The sequence below is a fragment of the Orcinus orca genome, chromosome 10, assembly GCF_937001465.1.
Source record: "Orcinus orca chromosome 10, mOrcOrc1.1, whole genome shotgun sequence".
Lineage (NCBI taxonomy): Eukaryota > Metazoa > Chordata > Mammalia > Artiodactyla > Delphinidae > Orcinus > Orcinus orca.
Window position 1 is genome coordinate 45,528,507 of NC_064568.1, and position 21,808 is coordinate 45,550,314.

At 41.4% G+C, this 21,808-nt stretch overlaps 1 protein-coding gene across 8 annotated transcripts in view; it reads left to right on the plus strand.

Annotated features, from left to right (window-relative positions):
- ACKR2 (atypical chemokine receptor 2) overlaps positions 1-21,808 on the plus strand; it is a 70,706-nt gene that overhangs the window by 21,360 nt on the left and 27,538 nt on the right. For all 8 annotated transcript variants that reach the window (XM_049693657.1, XM_033402038.2, XM_049693656.1 and 5 more), the window contains exon 2: positions 2,274-2,563. In XM_049693657.1, the coding sequence (XP_049549614.1) occupies positions 2,509-2,563 (55 nt within the window). In that variant the 5' untranslated portion in view covers positions 2,274-2,508. The remainder of the gene's footprint in view (positions 1-2,273; positions 2,564-21,808) is intronic.

A 21,808-nucleotide genomic window follows, 5' to 3' on the forward strand; every position in this document is an offset into this window, starting at 1 on the left:
GGTGCAGAAGTTTTTTTTAAAGATTGTTCGCTACTTTATTCAGTATCATGTTAAAAGAAAACAACAGTGACAGCTGATTAAACTATTAAAATTTTCATAATAATTTTTCATAAGACATTGGTGACAAATGTACAACATATATTATTCCATTCTTCTTACTTTGTGTTATTTCAAAGTATAATATTGATGCAAAAGACTTTAAAAAATTATTTGGGTTCTCGTGTATTAAATTAATCCACCTGTAATTTATAGGAAGGCAGCACAAGAAGTCTCTGACAGCTTTGCTAATTTCCTCTCTTTAGGGAGCCTCTGTAACTTCTCATGCTCCAAGTAGCTGTCCGCACATGATCATATGCACTATAAGAGAAATGGGCTTCTAAACTCAGATTTGGGCTAAGGCTCAGCTTAAAGCTACACTATCTGTTTTTTGACATCCTTAAAAAAATACTGTGTGATCTTTGTGGAATTTTGTCTAAAACAAATATTAAAACTTTTGAGAAAATTGGTACTATCTATGACTATTTTCAAACTACAGTTGAGAGTCACAGTCAGCAAATACTGGACACGTATATTGTGCCCTGTACAGGACTCAGAAATTAGACTCAGTTCCTTCCCTGAAATAATTTATCATCTGATTAGGTCAAAGGAACAGGTATAGAAAAGTATCAAAAACAGTCTGTGATAAGTGCTTTGAATGGAAATCCAGGCAGATATCATAGTGAGCGAGCAGTTTCAAAGAAGGCTTCTTGGGACGGGGGCTTGAATGAGTGGGCTTTGAAGGATGACTAGCATGTAAATAAGTTGAAAGAATATTCCAGAAAAAGGAAACAGTGGGCAGAGGAATAGAGGTAAACTATGGGATTGTAGCTCTGGCACGGAGGACAGTGAGTGGGGAAAAGGCAAAAATCTGTGACTAAAGCAGAGTCAGAGAATAATGGAAAGTAGGCCTAAGCTTACTGGGGAGGACCTTAAACGCTAATCAAAGAACTTGGACAATATTATATTAGGTGGCCCTTGAAGGTTTTGGAGCAGGATGTTTCAAGAGCTGAGTGAATTTGAGGTACTTGGTAGTGAAGTTGAATGCATTAGAAAAGGACTATTAGCATTTCTCTGCCAGAAAACAAGACTATTCAGTATGTAGCTTATTATATTCTTTTTATTGAAGCCATATCCTGGGTCTTAAGGATAGGGAAGGCTGCTACATGCTGTAGTGTCACCCCTCTACCACCTTGACAAGCCCTGCTGCTTTAAAGTAGCAATAGTCCATACAGTCCAGTCTCCAGGGAGAATTGACTAGGGTCCGGGCTATCATAAAATTTCAGACTCCATAGCACGTCTGTAACTGAACATAATTATCTCTCTCTTCTCCTTCCCCCTGCTCTGGACACCCCTTCCTCATAATCCTGTACTTTCTCTTTAAATTCCCTGTCTTGGTTGGTAGAACTGCTTTCCATCCCACTAACTGAACATGAAACCTGGGTAAATCCTTGATGCTACTCCTACTTTTGTGCACATGTAGCCAGTGACATGTGGGCAGATAACTGAATGACAAGGGGCAAGCCTTCTGAAGATCGGTGGCAGAGGTGAGACTGTGCCTTCCCTCTCATAGTACTGTGCTCTGACCAAACTGGCCCAGCGATGTTGAGAGGATCATTTATACAGGAAAGCACTTAAACAGATTAAATAAGGAAATACATTTGCATCATTTTACCCTTGATGCAAGACTGTTTTCACTGATAATATTTTCCAACAAAAAACTGTGCGGTTGTCACTAAAAAATGGATCTTGGGTTCACTGAAGCTCCTCAGAATTCCTTTTTGTTCTTCCTGTTAGTTATTTGGTTGGGGGGGTGGGCACGGAACTTCTCTAACTGAGCTGAAGCCCTCCTGCCTCATTCCCTTGCTTTGGAGATAATTGGATTTGGAATTAACAACACAACCATCTCATCTTAAAAATTTATATAATTTTATGTATACCTGAAACTAACACAACATTGTAAATCAACTATACTCCAATAAAAATTAAAAAAAAGAAAAAGGTAATGCAAATCATACAATGACCAAAAAATTTATATAATTTTATATCCTATATAATTTATTAAATGTGCCTTTTAGCAGAGAATGAATAAGCAGAATTGGGTAAATCCTTGATGGTCTTGGTCTTTTAGTTTTATGTAGTTTATATACTGATTTTAAAAATTAGAAAATTTGTAATCTTATATAAGCTATATAACTGAAAAGATTGACTTATTTTTATAATCTGTATTTGTACAGGTAATTTGACTAGATTGCGCAAGGAAAGAATCGATCACTGGAAGCAAAAGCTTTCTGTTCACCACAGGTGAACAGCTCTTTCCACCAGAAAGGATAAACACGATTTTCCACCTGGGCTCTGCAGCTGGCTCCTGGTACTTGGTATGATGGAGAGTACCGTGGTTATGCATGAACGTTGGGTTACAAGCACCCTGGCATCAGAACCTCTGTTAAACATTTTCGCCCACAGCACCTGATGGTGTGCTGCACATGGAAAATACTTGTTGACTCAAGACTATCTCTCTGCAGAGGTGAGTACCTGAGTTCAGGGACTCTAGCTGCATTTCAGCTACTGGGGCTGCAGTAGCTGGGCAGGGACTGTGGGCTCCTGTGGCTTCTTAATTCTCGTGATCACCCACCATTGACAGTCTCCCTTTCAGAACCCTCCTCTCCTCTCCCCCACTGCCTTGGATACTGATGACCTCTCTGCTTCCCCCCACTCTGTCTCTCCCAACAATGATTTAGGGCTATTTTTACAGCCTGCTAATTCTCTGAGAATGAGGTCCCATTTATGGAAGGCACTGCCATACTCAGTGGCACTGCAAATAGGTTTCTGTTGACATCTCCAAGCCCTCCACGTCATTTTGCCGTGACACTGATTGTGAGGCACCATCTGTTTGTCTTGATGGCTTAATGAATTGAGGGCTCATAAACGTAGCCGACATCTAAATGAGATCCATATCTCAGTAAGGACAGGATAATGGTCTCCTTTGCCAGAGATGGATGGACAATTACTTCTATAACTCTGAGAGAAAAATGGATTATGCAGACAGACACTTCACCCAAATTGGTGGCCCTGAATTACCGTCCCTGTGCTGATGCTTTTGCTCAGGGACAGGAACCCGCCTATCCTGTTTCTGGAAAACCTGGAAAAGGAAGATTATGTGCCTGACCCAAGTTCACTCTGAATCAGCAGACAAGTGCTAGCCATCAAAGTCCTTCTGCTACTTTGTTTTATGAGAGGCAGAAGAGTTTCTAGAATGATGAGTATTAAAATAACTGTAGAAAAAGTGACCTCATAACCTTGGCCTGTCGCCTAGTACAGTATGTCTGATTAGAGGGAAATGACAGGCCATGAGATGGCTAAGCATTAAGTGCCCCGCGCAGATCATGATTTCTCCTGAAAGGAGAGTTGTTGCTTAAGGGCAGTTCGCTCTTTCCTTTAGCTGGGATCTGGAATCCTTGTGATCCCTGAGCTATAGTGAGAGAGTGTCCCTGGCCTCCCTCTTACCTGCAAGTATCTTACATCAGAAACAAGCAGCACCACATGCAGCTACCCAAACAGCCTGCTGTACAACACCAGCACACGCTCAGCGCCTCCCATTCTCTGGGCACACTGCTACGTACTTAATGTACTCAAGTGATCGTTAAAACAGCTCCATCAAGTAAATATTATTATCCCCATTTTACACATGAGGAAACTGAGGTTCAGCATGGTTAAGTAACTTGCTTATGTTTCCATGGAAACAGAGGCAGGATTTGAATCCAGTCCTGTTTAGCTCATACTCTTTCTGGAAGGTTCCATTGCCTCTGTGCTTTCTTTTCCTTGCCTGTGCCTGGTCTTTCTCTTACCTTCCATTTCCCCTGTTAGAATCCTTATCAATCAAAACTTTTGTTTTGAAATGTGTGTGTGTGTGTGTGTGTGTGTGTGTGTGTGTGTAGGTATATCTATATATGTATGTATATATTCACAAACACATGCACTTTCATATCTGTATATCTATATTTATAGATATTACAGATATTTATAAATAGAGGTATAAATAAATAAAATGAGGAAAAGGTGTACCCCTCAAATGTGTTTTTTTTAAAGGGGAATGTAATTTATTTATTTTTAAAATAAATTTTAAAATTTATTGTGTTGGATCTTCGTTGCTGCACTCGGGCTTTCTCTGGTTGCGGTGAGCGGGGGCTACTCTTTGTTGCGGTGCGCGGGCTTCTCATTGCGGTGGCTTCTTGTTGCGGAGCACGGGCTCTGGAGCGCAGGCTCAGTGGTTGTGGCGCAAGGGCTTAGTTGCTCTGTGGCATGTGGGATTTTCCCAGACCAGGGATCGAACTTGTGTCCCCTGCATTGGCAGGTGGATTCTTAACTACTGCACCACCAGTGAAGTCCCCCCTCAAATGTTAATGCTGGTTTTATCTGAGTATAGAATAATAATTTGTGATTTTCATTTTTTTCTCTGTTTTTCTTTTCTGTATTTATCAAACCAAATTTATTGTCATCAGAAAACACTTTTTAAAATCTTTTATATCCTTTCAACTTCATATGCTACTACCTTTGTGAATAAAATCTTTCCTGATCTTCAAGCTGATGCTGCCCCTTTTTCTGTTTCTTTCTTTTTTTTTTTTTTCCCACGCCGTGCGGCTTGCAAGATCTTAGTTCCCCAACCAAGGATTGAGCCTGGGCCACAGCAGTGAAAGGGCCAAGTCCTAATCACTGGACCACCAGGGAATTCCCTGATGCTACCCATTTTTCTTTTGAAACACACTCCCTTTCCCTAGCACTTTATATTTTGTTGAGTCATTTTTAGCATTTTGCTTTGTGTTCTGTGTAACCTTAGTTTCTCGGGGCCCCACTCAGATATGAAGAGTCAGGGAAGCACACCTAATAATAGAAATGGTAACAGAAGAGTTATTACTCCAATCTGCTCCCATCAAGAAAGCTAGGATCTTCCTGCTATGTCCACTATATGCCAGTCTTACATCTCTTTTCATCCCTGTGATCTTAGCTGTGTCTCCACATTGCTGTTCCCATGACATGAGTCAACTGTCATGCTCACTCTGGTGTTTACGCATGATGCTGTCCCGTCTCCTATCACTTGGTGCTAAGCTACGCCCCATTATTCTATCAGGCCCCATACAGTTCGGGCTGTGCCTCTGTTCTTTTTCACTTTGTTCAAGTTGAGGAAGGACATCTCTTCCCACCCAGGTTGTACTTTTTCAAGTACAACCCGTACAAGTTACCCATTCCCCTTGTTTTCTTAATCTCTGATAAAACCTGTTGTGTGACAACTCTTATGTTTGAGTTTTTCTGTCTTACAGCACCCCTCCCCTCCCCTCTTGTCTAGAGGAACTTGTACTAAGCTAAGTCAGGGGTCAGAGTAATCTGACCCAATCCTTCCCTGTTCTCAGTCAAGGGCCCCGGACAGAAGGGCCCACAGCTGTGCTTTTGTGCTCCCTCCTCCCGTTCTCTCTCTCTCTCTCTCTCTCTCTCTCTCTCTCTCCCTCTCTCTGTCTGTCTCTGTCTCTCTGTCTCTCTCTCTGTCTCTCTCTCTGTCTCTCTCATCTGAGAGATCAAGGTGTGATTTCATTCTGTAACTTAATCAAGTGTCTCTGGGGCAGCCTGTTAGCCTTCATCTCACCAGTCATTGTCTTTCCAGGGAGGCCTATCTGGGGCTCCCAGAAATGGAAGCCTGGTGGACTGCTCTGACATACGCAATGCGTGAGTAGACAAGCAGAACCAGCCCTCTTTGGGCTATCAGTCCATTGGATCCTCTTCTAGCCTCTCCATTAACTTCTAAGACACATGGAGAGGAGCTGAGCATCATTCAGGTTTGTACACTCTGAAGCAACTAGCATAGTTACATAGGATGGCAAGAACTCCATTAAACTTTTGCAGAATGAATTACTACAATCCATTGAATCTTGTGCTCTGCTTTTCTTCCGTAACATTATTGCAACAAAGGATCAAATAAAAGTCAAAGTTTAGTTCCACTTTGTTCTATGCTAAGTATATCACACTGATTCCGATTCCATCACTTATCTGAGTTTTAAAACATTGAGATGTAATTCACATACCATAAAATTCACCCCTTTAGGGTGTACAGTTCAGTGGTTTTTAATATATTCACAAAGTTGTATAACTGTCAGCTTTAATTCCAGACCAGCATTTTTATCATGCCAAATCTGGGTGATGCCCATTAACTATCACGCCCAGTCGCCCTCTGTCTCCCCGCAACCTCCCCCCGACCCCGCCCAGGCAAGCAATCACTAATCTGTTTTCTTTGTCTATGGATTTGCCTATTCTGGATATGTCATAAAAATGGAATCATATGTGGACTTTTGTATCTGGTTTCTTTCACTTAGCACAGTGCTTTCAAGGTTCATCCATGTTGTAGCATGTATAGGTGTTTCGTTCCTTTTTGATGGCTAAATAATATTCCAACGCACGGATATATATGCGTGTGTGTGTGTGTGTGTGTGTGTGTATACACACATATATATGTACACACACACACACACCCCACATTTTGTTTATCCATTCATCAATTGATGGACATTTGGATTGTTTCTACTTTTTGGCTATTATGAATAAAATTATTGGGAACAGTCATGTACATGTTTTTTCTGTGGACATATATATAATTTCAATTTTCTTGGGTGTATACCTATACCTAGGTGGATCATATGGTAACTTTTATGTTTAACTTTTTTTTTTTGGCCATGGCACTTGGCTGTGGGATCTTAGTTCCCTGACAAGGGATTGAACCCACGCCCTAGGCAGTGAAAGCACAGAGTTCTAACCACTGGACAGCCAGGGAATTCCCCCATGTTTAACTTTCTAAGGAACTGGCAAATTGTTTTCCAGAGGAGCAGTACCATTTTACATTCCCAGCAGCAATTAATGAGGGTTTCAATTTCTCCACATCCTCATCCACACATATTATTGTTCATCTTTTTTGATTATAGCTATCCCAGTGGGTGTAAAGAGGTATTTCATTGTGGTTTTGATTTTCATTTCCCTGATGCTAATAATGTTTAGTATGTTTTTATGTGCTCTTTGGCCATTTGATGTTTCTTTGGAAAAGTGTCTATCCAGTTTATTGCATGCTTTTATCATATCATAGGGTGTTGAAGATTGTCAAATGCTTTTTTCTGCATCTACTGAGATGATCATGTGGTTTTTGTCTTTTATTCTAGTAATATGGTATATTACATTGGTTGATTTTAATATGTTGGGCCAACCTTGCATTCGTGGAAAAAATTCCAACTTATCATGGCGTGTAGTGTATGTTGTTAGATTTGGTTTGCTGGTATTTTGTTGAATTGTTTGTGTGTGTGTGTCTGTGTGTGTGTGTGTGTGTGTGTGTGTGTGTGTGTGTGACTATATCCACAAGGGATATTGGTCTGCAGTTTTCTTTTCTTGTAATGTCTGTTGGATTTTGGTATCAGAGTAATAATGGTTCATAGAATGAGTTGGGAAGTGTTCCTTCTTCTGTTTTTTGATAGATTTTGAAAGGATTGGTGGTAGTTCTTTAAATGTTTGTTAGAAGTCTCCAGTGAAGCCATCGGATCATGGGCTTTTCTTTGTGGGAAGTTTTTTGATTACTAATTCAATCCTTTATTATAGGTCTATTCAGATTTTTTGTTTCCTTCTAAGACAGTTTTGGTAGTTTTGTATTTTTCTAGAAATTTGTCCATTTCTTCTAAATTATCTAATTTGTTGGCATACAGTTGTTCATAGTATTCCCTTACAATCCTTTTTATTCCTTTCTTAATCCCTCTTTTATTCCTTATTTTAGTGATTTGAGTCTTCTCCCTTTTATTCCTTCTTCCTATTTTTTTCAGTTTTTTCAATTTTATTGATCTTTTCAAAGAACAACTTAAAAAAATTTTTTTTCTCTGTTGTATTTTTGTTCTCTCTTTCATTTATTTCTGCTCTAGTATTTGTTTTGTCTTTCATTACGCTTGCTTTGAGTTTAGTTTGCTCTACTTTTTCTAGGGTCTTAAGGTGGCAGGTTAATTCCTTTATTTGAGGTCTTTTTTCTTTTTTAACATAGGCATTTACAGCTATACATTTCCTTCTAAGCATTGCTTTCACTGTATCCTATAAGTTTTTTGTATTTTGTTTTGGTTTCTTTCATCTCAAAGTATTTTATAGTTTCCCTTGTGATTTCTTCTTTGACTCATTGGTTACTTAGGAGTATGTTGTTTAATTTCCACATAGTTGTGAATCCCCTAAATTTCCTTCTGTTGTTGATTTAATTTAATTCCATTGTGGTCAGAGAACATACTGTGTATAATTTCAGTTCTTTTAAATTTATTGAGACTCGTTTTACGGCCTAACATATGGTCTATCCTGAAGAATGCTCCATGTGCACTTGAGAAGAATGTGTATCCTGCTATCATTGAGTGGAGTGTTCTATCCAAGTTTTTAGGTATTCACTTTCACCTGGTAAAACACTGTTCATCCTTTGAGTCCCAGGTCCAAAGGATTTCATCTGTCAAGTCTTTCTTCATCCATCTCACCAGCAAAAATGTACAATTTCCTCATTTGAACTTCTGTCACCCATAACTATGATATATAGATATGCCAACACCCATAACTGTGATATAGCCTTTATTACAAGTCAGTCTTTCTACACGCTGATGTTATGGGTTTCTTTTGTGCAGGGACCAAGTCTTAACTGTATCTCCATATCCCTGAATATGGAGTATTCATTAGTGACTTTAAAGCATGCCATTAAAAGGATGAGAGAATTTGGGGGTTATTGAATACCTTTTAAATATTGAACCCTAGGCTGTGTACTGTAGAGAGTAGAACAGGAAAAGAAAGGCAGAGCCCTCTGCCTCTGGGGAACCTACAGCTTAGTTAAGAAGACAGTATATCTGCATGAGAAACCTTTAACACAGGATCTGACCAAGTGCCAATACAAGGGCTCTAGGAGTTGGGCTTGTCCACTTTGTCTCTGTCTCTCTCTCTGCATGGGAAAGAGACTTACAGAGCTGTGAGGTTGGAACAACCCTCAGGACTCTTGATTCCCAGTTGTCGATCAGTGTGGAATCCTCTGGCAGCTGATCACCCAGCTTCCGCTTGGACAGCCTCACCCACGGGGAGAAGGCCCACTAAGGACTTGATGATGGTTGTTTGCCAATTTTGGGTGGTAAGGGGGAATTGAATTGCTTTTTAGCTATGAAACACCCTTCAATCCTCCCCATAAAAGAAACTATAAGCCTGAAAGAATATGTGTAAAGTCAATAAGGAAGGGAAAGAGCTCTAGTCAGAAGCTTTAATCTCAGTGGGATAGGTCACAGGATACTTAAATTACATTTTGACGTCAGGGAAAGAAAATCAGATCAAGTTCATCCTGAGAAGGGTCACTTCTGATGGAACCAAAATAAATTATTTTCTGAGGCCTATTATTTTCCCAGAGCCCACCTATATATGAATGTTCTGGGAAGGTCTGAGGCTACGAGATTTGGAGAGGTGAATTCATCCCACAGACCAGTTAGATATTTTATTCTGTCTAATTTAGGATTAAAGACCAATGATTTCAGGGGCTAATTAGGGTATTTCTGGAGTCTTCTTGTCAGGAATACAGTGTAGTAAGGAAGGTTTTCAAGCCAGAATGTAAACTGTTTTCTCTAGAAACCTCTGAAAATAGAATTATATTAGAAAATAAAATTATATTATGAAGTACCTACAGTTTTGGTGGTGCACACTAAATAAAACAGGAGGATGATATAAGGGCTGGCCCATAGTTGTGTGTAATAGTTGACCAAATGAGTAATATCTTTGTTACAGTCTTCATGGTCCCATTTATGACAGCTAGTCAGAACACTGCTGGGCAGAACACTCCCGGGGGAGGGGAACATCAAGCCACCTGATATTGGAGAATTACAGAAGGGACAGAGCCGGTCTGGGGAATAACAGACTTGTGCAGGGTAGAAGAATGGGCAAGCTTTGGGTGGACAGAACGAAAGAAGAGATGAGGGTTGGTGAGAGGGCCACAGAGGTTGGATGTATAAGACATGTTATTTGACCAGTGCAGAGTACCTAGGAGGCTGTAAACCTGGGCTTTGGTAGAGGCAAGGCACAGCAAAATTGCTATCTTCGTGTCCACATAGGTGTGTCAGGAGTCTTACAGCTTTTGAACTAGATTAGTTTACTACGTGCACATAAGTCATCCATGTGACTGTGCTCTAGGCAATAGCACCTATTGAGTTGATGACTAAGGCGTTCTGTCTATGACTTACCAGAAATTCTCTTCCCAAGGAGGTCAGGGGAGAAAACGGGAGTGGTGAGCCAGGAGTAATGGGCAATTCTGGGTGGGCCAGAGTGAGTCACCTTCCCCGATGCTAATACCAGAAGATCAGGCCAAGGGCTTTTGTCTCTGCTGTTTATTCTCTTCACCTTTTCCCCAAATCCTAGCTCTGTCAGCTCTTTCATCCTTTGACTTTTCTGATAGGGCCCTGGAGTTGAAACAGCTCTAACTTTACAGATAAAGGCCCTGAAGCCCAGAGAGGGCTTATTCCTACAAAACGCCAATTTCAGAGTTGGAACTAGAAAGACCTCTTGACTACCAGCCCCTCTGCACTTTGTCCTTTCACCACGTGGCTTTCCTCTTTGAGTCATCTCCCCATTGGGTCAACTGAGAGGCAAAAGGGATACAGAACAGGACATGGCAGAAACTTGAAGTGGTGTCCCTCAACCATAAGGTGCCCCAGGGAACATAAGGAGAGGCAGGAGGAGTCTGGGGCAGAGGTCCATCTACCATGACCCTATTCTCCCTTCGTTTCTTCTGCAGTGTAGTCCCTACAAGTGACAGCATCTTGCTTTGAAATTTTGTCTGTGACTCGGCCACCCCTGACGATTTGGCATAGTCAACAGGATATAGAGCAACACAGCAGAAGAGCAGAGTTGTGATGTAGGATGAAGCAGCAGGTGCCCAGCTCATGAGATCCCTGAATGTCTTACTTTTATGTTCTCCTCCCTTGCCTTCCACTCTTGGTGATGCTGTACCTAAGGTCTGTCCCTGGGCTGGTTTACTTTTCAGAAAGGTTTTGTAGCTTCCGGCAAGCATCGTAAATGAAACCTGTTGGTCTGTCTGTTTGACCTCTGTTGTAACCCTCTCCTCTCAGACCCCTCAAAATCAGGTGTACTCTCTTTCCCCTTAGGTTAGAAAAGTGTTCTGTGGATGCCGCTGTCTGGGTCAGGAAGGAAACTCCAGCATCTCTCCAGTCAGTTACTTTGAAACATTTTGGTCCCTTTTTTGTATAATTTGGAATTGGTTATACCAGACATGGCCCAGAAGTTCCAAGACTGATCCTGGGACCATAATTTCCCCAAATGTTTAAGGCAAAACAAACAAACGCTCATCATTGCCAGACTGAGTCAGAGATCTGTGAGAAAACAAGGAAATTTCCATGCAGTAGAAGTGGCAAAACCTCATTAAGGCTATTGGTGAAATTCTTTTCTGGGAAGTCTTTTATGTACCTGTAAAAAGCCCTTGATAGCAAAAGATCAAGCCCTCCTACCTTTAGAGGTGTCCCAGTTGTCACTTAATGCCTCCTTATTCCAAATCCACCCTTCATTGCTTTGCCTGTGACATTAGAACATTTCTTCCTGTCAGCAGGCTCAGGGTAAAGTCTATCAGTAGGGGGTGCTGGAGGGCAAATTTCATCTGCATGAGTGGGTGGTTTCTTTATCTTCTGCCACACTCCAGTTGTGGGGCAGTCCTGCTTGCCAGTCAAGGCCCAAATATTGAAAATATTGTCAAGATGTAATCAATATTAAATTATTAATGAGATATTTACATCCTTTCACTGTGCTAAGTCTTTGAAATCTAGTGTGTGCTTTATACTTGCACCACTTCTCAATTTGGACATTCATGTGCTCAATAGCCACATGTGGCCAGTGGCTACTGTATTGGACAGCACACCTCTAGAACATGGTTTACCCACACATACTTAATGGGAGTGACACTTTCGGAGACAGTTTAAAAAAGAAACTGCATAAAAAATCTTAGACTTTATTCCGTAGCTTTATAGATCGTATTAATATGGTATTTTAAAACCATTTTCTTGTATTAGAATGAACATACTAGTGACTGTGTGTATTATTTTAGGAATCAAGATTTTCAGTATAAAAGAAAAGGAAGTACAATCACAGAATCAAGAATTTAAGTAGAAACACTGTTGAGCATTACTGTTGAGTTTGCTACTCAGTCACGTTATTAACTCATTTATTGGTGTCATGAAGAATACAGAAACTGTTAAAAATAGCAGGAGACATTTTCTGAATATGGGAATATTAGTAGCATGAACCTATACGTTCTGCCCTTGAGTCAGAAGAAAACCATGTGAAATACCCAAAATCCAGGACTTCCCTGGCAGTCCAGTGGTTAGGACTCCACGCTCCAACTACAGGGGCCACAGGTTTGATCCCTGGTTGGGGAACTAAGATCCTGCATGCCGCGTGGCGCGGCCAAAGAAAAAACACATATATATATGTATATATATAAAATATCCAAAATCCAATTGGATCTAATTTTAAAGATCCTCAAGAGTTACATAGTCCTATGAATATGAAAGAATGCACAGTTCCATCAGGTCTTCAAGTTCAAGGGTCTCTAGAGATATTTATGTAAAGGTATTTACATATCTTAACATATATACATTTATGTATCTTAAGGTTTTGAAACTGAGTCAAAAAATCAACATGGCTAAGAGCTGTGGACTTTTAGGGAGAAAAATGTGTAACATAAAACTTGAACCCAGGGAAGTGGACTAGATGATCACTCCCCTATTTATGTATTTAGGTATATATTTATGTATTAACCTTTTCTTTTATTTATTTATTAATTAATTTTAGGCTGCATTGGGTCTTCGTTGCTGTGCACGGGCTTTCTCTAGTTGCGGCACACAGGAACTACTCTTCATTGTGGTGCGCAGGCTCAGTAGTTGTGGCTCGTAGGCTCTAGAGCGCAGGCTCAGTAGTTGTGGCGCAGGGGCTTAGTTGCTCCGCGGCATGTGGGATCTTCCCGGACCAGGGCTCAAACCTGTGTCCCCTGCGTTGGCAGGCAGATTCTTAACTGCGCCACCAGGGAAGTCCCAACGTTTTCTTTTTTTTCCTAGGGTATTTTAAAGAAACTCCAAGATATTGTATATTATATTTATATTATATTATATTATATTATTTCACCCAATTATTACCACTTTGACATTTTGGAGTCATTAACATAATCATATATAGAGTTTAGTGTTGCCCATGGATTCTCAATAAGATTCTCAGCCTCCCAGCCCAACAGTCTGCTAGCAGACACTGGTATAGTAACTTCCTTCGTTAGGTGGGTAAACATCTTTTAACCTGGGAAGCTTCAGAATAAAGCATCAAAATATTTAAGGGAAGAGACCCATTAGCATTAATATTTTTTGTGTGTGAAGTAAGTAAGTGGCTTTACATATTTGATGCTTTATATATTGTCACAGTAAGGGTGGGTTTGGTCTGGTAGAATGACAGCTTTGTAACTGGTTTGAAATGTTTGAGCAATACACATTTTTCTAAGGTGAAATCTTACTAAATTATTCTTAATATTGAGACATTTAAGAGACCTTTAGATTCCTAACATTTAAAGTTTAGTGTATTGGATTTATAAGTATGAATTTCTCCCCAGGAAAGCTTTGTTTATTATTTAAAGCAGTTGAAGTACTTAAAGGGAAATGCTTGAGATGAAGCAGGCCATTGTGTGAATACATTTATAAGCTCCCTGTTCTGATCTCTAGCCCCTTGTCACTTTCCAATGTAAGAACCACCGAAGAGCCTCTACATGGGGCCCTGATACAGAAAAGGCTGACCACACACTAGCAGGTTCCTATCCTGTGCTACCTATTTATAGCCTCCACCAAGATGGGCAACCTGTGGCCGCAAGTCCGTCCTTCTCCTCCCTGCCTATCAAATGAAGAGCATGATAGAATAAAAAATGCTAGGTTTGACTTGGGTTTTCCAATTTACTGGGTTTTTTCTTATGTACACTGCCTTTCATCTGTCACTGGTATTGGGGGAAAGCACCCAAAAAAGATGATCCAATCGTTAGGAGTTGTCCACTGGATCTGAGTTGTTAGGCTTATTATCTGGGTAGTGTGAGGCGACCCCTAGTGGAAGGCAGATGTTACAACAGTCAGAAGAACTCGAAAAATTCATTCCTGTCTGGGAAAAGATAGACTTGTATCTAAACTCAGACTAATGTTCTCATTTTATGGGACAACTTTTCAAACGTGTATACATTACAAACCACACATCCCTTCCAACTTCCAAAGCTCTGGTGAGCTAGAAGCAAAATTATGGCACTAAGCAAAACTAAATAAAACAGCAACAAGGGGGCTTTACATGGCCTGAAACCCTTCCAAGATCAAGATGAACTCTGACGCTGCAGTTCTTCAATCTACCAGATCTCGAGACTCAAGCCATATCAACATTGTTATCTAGCTGGTTTTCCAGTAGTGTCACTCCAACCCTGAGAGCTTTCTTACTTGTCTTTTGCATTCTTTTTGTCAAGTACTCAGTTATGTCGTGGGTTCCTCTGCAGCCCAGGCCACCCTAGAATCCATATAGCACGCATGTTCCAGCAGGATACAGGGTCTGTGAAAAGGAATTTCAATAAAGAACCTAGATGGAAAGAGCCCTATGATGTTCTCTTGGCCATCCCTATGGCTCTGTGAGGCTGTAGACCATCCTCAAGGGTGCAAGGGTGACCAGCCACAACTACATCAAAACTGATAGCAAACAAGGTAAATCTGGATACAATTCATAGAGACCACCAAGGCCCTGGGAAGCTTTAGCCTAGAAAGAAAAGGGGGTTACTTTGTGGCATTCAAGATGCACTGAGTGAAGACCACAAAGTGTGGGACTGTGTGGAGATGCCAGATAAATACCCTCAGGTCCAGTGTGTGAAAGAGAAGACTGCCGGGCTAGTACTGTAGGATTCTTAAGTCCTCACCTTGCTTGCCACCATAGTTTACTGCTGCATATCAGGAGGGTCCCTCTTCCCTGCCCCTTTCCATCATAGCTTGCCCTTCAAATGTCTTTTTCAGTGGTGACCCATGACCACCCGGTAGTTGGTGCACAACAGACTTTAGCATTGTCTCTAAAGTTCTCTGATTGCTGCTTATTCCACCTTTGGGACACAGTGTGCTAAGTGCTATAAAAATCTTCCTCACCTAAAGGCATGGATCCTCCCTAACATAGCATGTTTGCTGGTTAGCTACTTCGTAATATAGAGAACTACTCACCTATAGGAACATTTGGTTTTATGTCCTTTTTCTAGTGCTAATCCTTGGAACTGGTTTGTTTTTTTTTTTTTTAACTTGCAAGGCCCATTGTAAAACCTGTGGGAATTCTAGAACAAGGCCTAATGCAACTAATGCCATTGGGGCTTCACAAACCAAGCTGTCTTTTGCCTCTGTAAAGGAAGAATAAAATAGCTCATGAACTTTAACTGTGGCTCAAGGTAGATAGAAAAAAAACTCTAAAATTAAAGAAGTATCCCAGGTTCTTCACTCCATAAGAGGAATAATACTTCTATTGGTTCAGGTAGATCGTGGACATTGGTGGACAATTGTTAAAAGTTATTCATTACAAATTATCCTGGGACTTCCCTGGTGGTGCAGTGGTTAAGAATCCGCCTGCCAAAACAGGGGACATGGGTTGGATTCCTGGTCTGGGAAGATCCCACATGCCCCAGAGCAACTAAGCCCGTGCGCCACAACTACTGAGCCTGCATGAGGCAACTGTGGAGCCCGTGTGCTGCAACTACTGAAGCCCGCGTGCCTAGAGCCTGTGCTCCGCAATGAGAAGCCACCACAATGAGAAGCCCGTGCACCGCAGCGAAGAGTAGCCCCCGCTTGCCGCAACTAGAGAAAGCCCACGCGCAGCAACGAAGACCCAACGCAGCCAAAAACTGAAAAAAAAAAATGAATTATCCTGATTGCAAGATGAACTTTCTATGTATTTGTTATGCTACTTAGGGTTTGCTTGTCATGTTACATTAAACAAGTCTCCCTCCCAACTCTTAACTTTTTGAAAGGCCAAACAGATGGTTCTCTGAGGAGCAAAGAAACAAAGCCAAGACTGTGAAATTATTTATAACCTGAAAGGGCATATTTGTAGGCTACCAAATATGTACTATATGTAGATGGTACATCTGTCAAAGGGAGGATACAGGGAGGAAAGCAGCCCCCATCATCCCTAGAACTTCATGCCATTTCTTCTGAAAGCTAAACTCTGGATTAGCAGAAATCCTTAACTTTTGACCCTCTGCACAGAAACTATGGCCCTCCTTATATATCTTCAGTGTTTTACTGGATATAAACTCTGACCTCTTTCAATATGTCCATTATCAGAACCCCCTTTCAAATAATACCTTCTGAAGTTTTGGTAATATAGGTTCATTAATCACAGGCCTAAATGTAAAACCTGAAATTATAAAATTTCTAGAAGAAAGCATAGGAGGAAATCTTTGTGACCTGAGGGTAAGCAAAGATTTCTTAGATAAGACACGAAAAGCACAACCCATAAAAGAAAAAAATTGTACTCCACTGAAATTAAGAACTGCTCTTCAAAAGACACTGTTACAATAATGAAAACACAAGTCACAAACTAGGAGAAAATATTTGCAAACCATATACCCGATAAAGAACTTATATCCAAGATAAACAGAGAGCCCTCTATACTCAGTAGTAAGAAAACAGCCTTTTTTTTTTTAATGGACAAAAGATTTGAAAAGACGCTTCACCAAAGAAGATACATGGATGGTAAGTTGGCATCCGTATATATTCAATGTCATTAGTTCTTAAGGAAATGCAAATAAATACCACAATGAAATACTACTTCACACTTCGTAGAATGACTAAAAGTAAAGACTGACCAATCCAAGTACTTAGGGGATTGTGGAGCAATTAGAACTCACATATTTTGCTGGTGGAGATGCAAAATGGTGCAGCCACCTTGGAAAACGATTTGCCTGGTTCCTTACACCGCTAAACATATACTTACCATACAACCTAGCTGTTTCTTTCCTAGTTTTTACCCAAGAGAATTGAAAACTTATATTCACCCCCAAAACCTGCATATGAATGTTTAAAGCAGCTTTATTTGTAATCACAGAAAACTGGGAACAAACCAAATGTCCCTCAGCTGCAGAGTGGATAGACAAACTGGCATGCTGAATGGAATGGAATTTGGTACAATCACTTTGAAAAACTATTTGGCCAAGACAAACACATTCCCCAGCAATTGCACTCCTAGAGACACACATAAGAAATGAGTAATATTTGCCAAAAGGCTTATACAAGGATGTTCATAGCAGTACTACTTGTAGTAATGGTGTAATAAAGAATCTGATTCTATTTTTTTTTTAGTACCTTATTTTACTTTATTATTTATTTATTTTTTTATGGCTGTGTTGGGTCTTCGTTGCTGTGCGCGGGCTTTCTCTAGTTGCGGCGAGCGGGGGCTACTCTTTGTTGCGGTGCATGGGCTTCTCATTGTGGTGGCTTCTCTTGTTGCAGAGCACGGGCTCTAGGCGAGCGGGCTTCAGTAGTTGTGGCTCACGGACTTCAGTAGTTGTGAATCACGGGCTCTAGAGCGCAGGCTCAGTTAGTTGTGGCACACGGGCTTAGTTGCTCCACGGCATGTGGGATCTTCCTAGACCAGGGCTCGAACCCGTATCCCCTGTATTGGCAGGCGGATTCTTAACCACTGCACCACCAGGGAAGCCCTCTGATTCTATTTTTGATGTTTGATCATGATAGCCTGCAAGCCCCATCACTCCCCTTTTCCTTTTTTTGCCCCACTCCTGGAAATGCCAATAAGAAAACCCGGGTACTTGCTTCCTTGACATGAGTAGGAATATTAAGACCACTCAAACTTCAGCCAGTGGGAGAGGGAGTCTTCTCCCCAACCACTGTAAAAACTAGAGCCACTTGCCCCTTCTGCTTAAGCCAAGCAGGCTGGTTTGAATGTGGGCCTTGCTCTCCCCAGAAAGCTTTGCTATGTGACCAATCTTTCAAATCCTCTTGTGAGTGTATTGTATCATTAGTCTCCAGGTCCAAACCAGTTTTGGCTGGGTGGAGGCATGGATACCATCCTCCAGGGAGCAACCACAAAGCGAACCCTAAACTGGACTCTCTTCAGATGCTGACTCAACAATAAACAGACAAATAAATTACTGAATATTCACCCAATGGAACCTATAGGGCAATGAGAATAAATGAGCTACAGTGGCATGTACTCTCACAAACATAATGTTGAGCAAAAGAAATCAAACACAAAAGAATATGTGCGATATGAGTATGTTTAAATAAAGTTTAAAAACAGGCAAAACTAATCTATGATATTAAAAGTCAGGATAGTCACCACCATTCCAAGAGTGGTGGGTTACTGGAAAGGAGCACAGAGGGGGCACTTTTCTGCACGTCAGGCTCAATTAGGGTGGTTGGGGGTGGGGGAGGGGGGAGCGTCAGGAAGCAGGGGCTGGGTTGGGGGATGGTCCCAACTCTGAAATGTTCTGGCTCTGCTCCTGGTCCTGGTGACAGATTAAGAGTGTGAACCAGCTCCACCCAGTGGAAAAGTGTGGAAATGCATGTCAGTGCTTAAAGGAGGCTGACTGGCCCCTCCTGTGAGACTCATAAAGTCAGCCAGTTTGGGGAGTGGGGTGCAGATTCTGGGCTCAGAAATGGGATAGAGTATCTAAGAAGGGGCTGAAGTTAACCTTTCTGTCCTGCCACAGGGAGCTGGTCTCAGCCACACTGAGGGGGACAAATGACTTCTCTGACAGGAGAGGTGGGAAGCTGAGGGCTCCACTATCCCCGGGCTTTGTCTGCCTCACGAGGCAGTCTAGGCTGGGTTTGGATATCACCTTTATTCAGATGCTAGATGCTAGCTCAGTAAGGTAGGTAGCGATCGCCATTATACAGATGAGGGAACTGAGACCCAGGTAACTTGGTTTGTAAATGGCAGAATTAAGGTTTGAACTCAGATCTGTCTTGCTCCAAACCCAGCTCTTAACCTTTTTCTTGTACCGTGGCTTCCGCTGGCAGTGTGGTGAAGCCTATGGGCCCATCTCAAAATAAGGTTTTTAAAAGTCTAAAATAAAACACGTAAGATTACTGATCCTATTGAAATTGCCAAGAAATGCCAATCCTATTAAAATACAGATCTAAGCTATTTTTTCCTACTGTGGCATGGTATATATGTGTTTCTTTACTGATATCTTAAATACAAGATATAGCAGTGAGTCTGAAAACGATCAGAATTTCCAGGAAATGATGAGTATAAATATTTTGAGATTGTCTGCTATAATAGTGACGTGAAATGAAACTATCAGTGACTTTACTGGTGACAAAGTCACAGGTCGAATTCCATTTGAAGGAAATGCTGAATTTCCATCAGAGGCCAGTGAAAATAAGGATGTAATCTTGTTCCCATTTAAGTTCAGAGACCTCCTGCATACTAGGCGTGGGTCCATTGGGAATCTGTGGACCGGGTTAAGACCCCTTGATTCTATTGTCTCTGACTCATCTTCTCTACCCTTTGACTGTTCCCAGGGTTTACTGGAAACCAGCCTGTGAGCTGGAGACTTGCAAAGAGCGCTGGGCATTTGTTAAATAACAAGGAGAGATCACAGGGCCCAAGAGACACTGAAGGCCTCCAATGCCTCAGACAGGCTGTTGGACGCAGAGATACACAGAAGAATAACATGTAGCCATCCTTTCAAGGCTCTCAGCCTGGTAGAGGCAGTGTCTCCAAGTAGTTTATGATTAACCTTCAAATGAATTAAACAGGCAAGACGTGAGTGCTTTGGGAATAGAGGAAGAACAATATTATGGGACGGGTAGTCCAGGAAGCTCTCCTGTAAGAGGCAACACTAGGGCTGACATTAGGGATGGGCATCTTCAGAGGGGGGCAGTACAGTGTAGTAGTTAGGCACATAGGCTCTGCTGTCAGACGACCTGTGTTCAAAACCTGGCTCCATCACTTCCTAGCTATGGGCAAGTCTGCCTGATCTCTCCATACCTGCTTCCTCATCTGTAAAGTGGAGTGACCCGAGAAATTCATAGGGCTGGTGTGAAGATTAAATGAGTTTAAATGTCATTAGCCATGATAATAGCGCTGATTATCATTGGAGAGGTGGACAGACAGAAGGACAAAGCCTTTCTAGGGGTTAAGGACAGCTTGAACTATACAGAGGCTGGATTATTTTCTTGTGAAAAGAGCAGGGGAGGGAGGGCCTCTAGCTCTATGATGTAACGTGGAACACAGAAGGCATGTTTTATTTTCATCACTGTGTTTTTGTTTTACTTTGCATCAGGGAATAACTTCAAACCTTTGATTTCACCAGTAGTACTCCATAAGACAAGGCTAGTGTGAGTATTTAAGTTTTAAAAAGTGATGAGTTGATTTAGAATATTCACACAATAATACATAGTACAGGTGGTATGGGATGTGGCAAAGAATGTGAAAGTAGTGGCAATGCCTGGTTTGAATCACTGGATTAGGAAATAGGAACCACCTTCACTTTACGGAATTTTATTTTTTATTTTTTGTAATTTATTGAAGTATAGTTGATTTACAATGTGTTAATTTCTGCCGTACAGCAAAGTGATTAGCTGTATATACATACATATATATACACATATATGTATGTATATATACATATATATACAATTCTTTTTCCTATTCTTTTCCTTTATGGTTTATCACAGGATATTGAATATAGTTCCCTGTGCTATATAGTAGGTTCTCGTTGTTTATCTATAATAGTTTGCATCTGCTAATCCCAAACTCCCAATCCAACCCCCCCCTTCCCTCTTGGCAACCACAAGTCTGTTCTCTATGTCCACTTTATAGAATTTTAGAGGCTCTCGTGGCCCAGCCCAGCATTCCCTGCAGCCTTGAATGGGACATGGAGGCTGATGGTAAATACACAGTATTCAGGAGAAGTCTAGCATTACTGTCCACATCCTTTCATTTCTGGATACATTCAAGGGCAGTATTTCAAACTGTGGGTCACCACCCAGAAGTGAGTTGTGAAATCAGTTAATGTGTCATGTCCAGCATTTAAGAAATGTGAAACAATAAAATTGAAACTATCCAAGCACATTATGGGTAGTCGGGGTAATTATTGTTTTGTGTAAGTTGTGCAGTGGACTGCTAGGTAAAATGCTTTTCCTCCTGTGGGTTAAGGCAAAAGCATCTGCTCAGGTGGAAACAGGCCTGGCTTCTGGTCCAAGTTCTGCTCCTGTCCTGCTGCCTAGTGGTGTGGTCCCCACACCCTCTGAGCCATGGAGGCAGATTAATTTTGCTGGGTGGTTAATGTGCTGTTTTGTTCGGGGCTCTTATTTATTTGTTTGTTTGTTTGTTTATTAATTTTTGGCTGCATTGGGTCTTCATTGCTACACACGGGCTTTCTCTAGTTGGGGCTACTCTTCGTTGTGGTGCGCGGGCTTCTCATTGCGGTGGCTTCTCCTGTTGTGGAACATGGGCTCTAGGCACGCAGACTTCAGTAGTTGTGGCTCTCAGGCTCAGCAGTTGTGGTGCACGGGCTTAGTTTCTTAACCATTGTGCCACCAGGGAAGTCCCTATGTTCGGGGTTCTGCTTTAGCCAAAGTGTTCTCCAGACCATTTATATGCCCAGAGCCCTCCACCTCCAAGGGACTGAGTTCTCTAGGAGGGAGGCCTGGAATCAGGCCAAATAGGGCCCTGGTACTTTTCACAG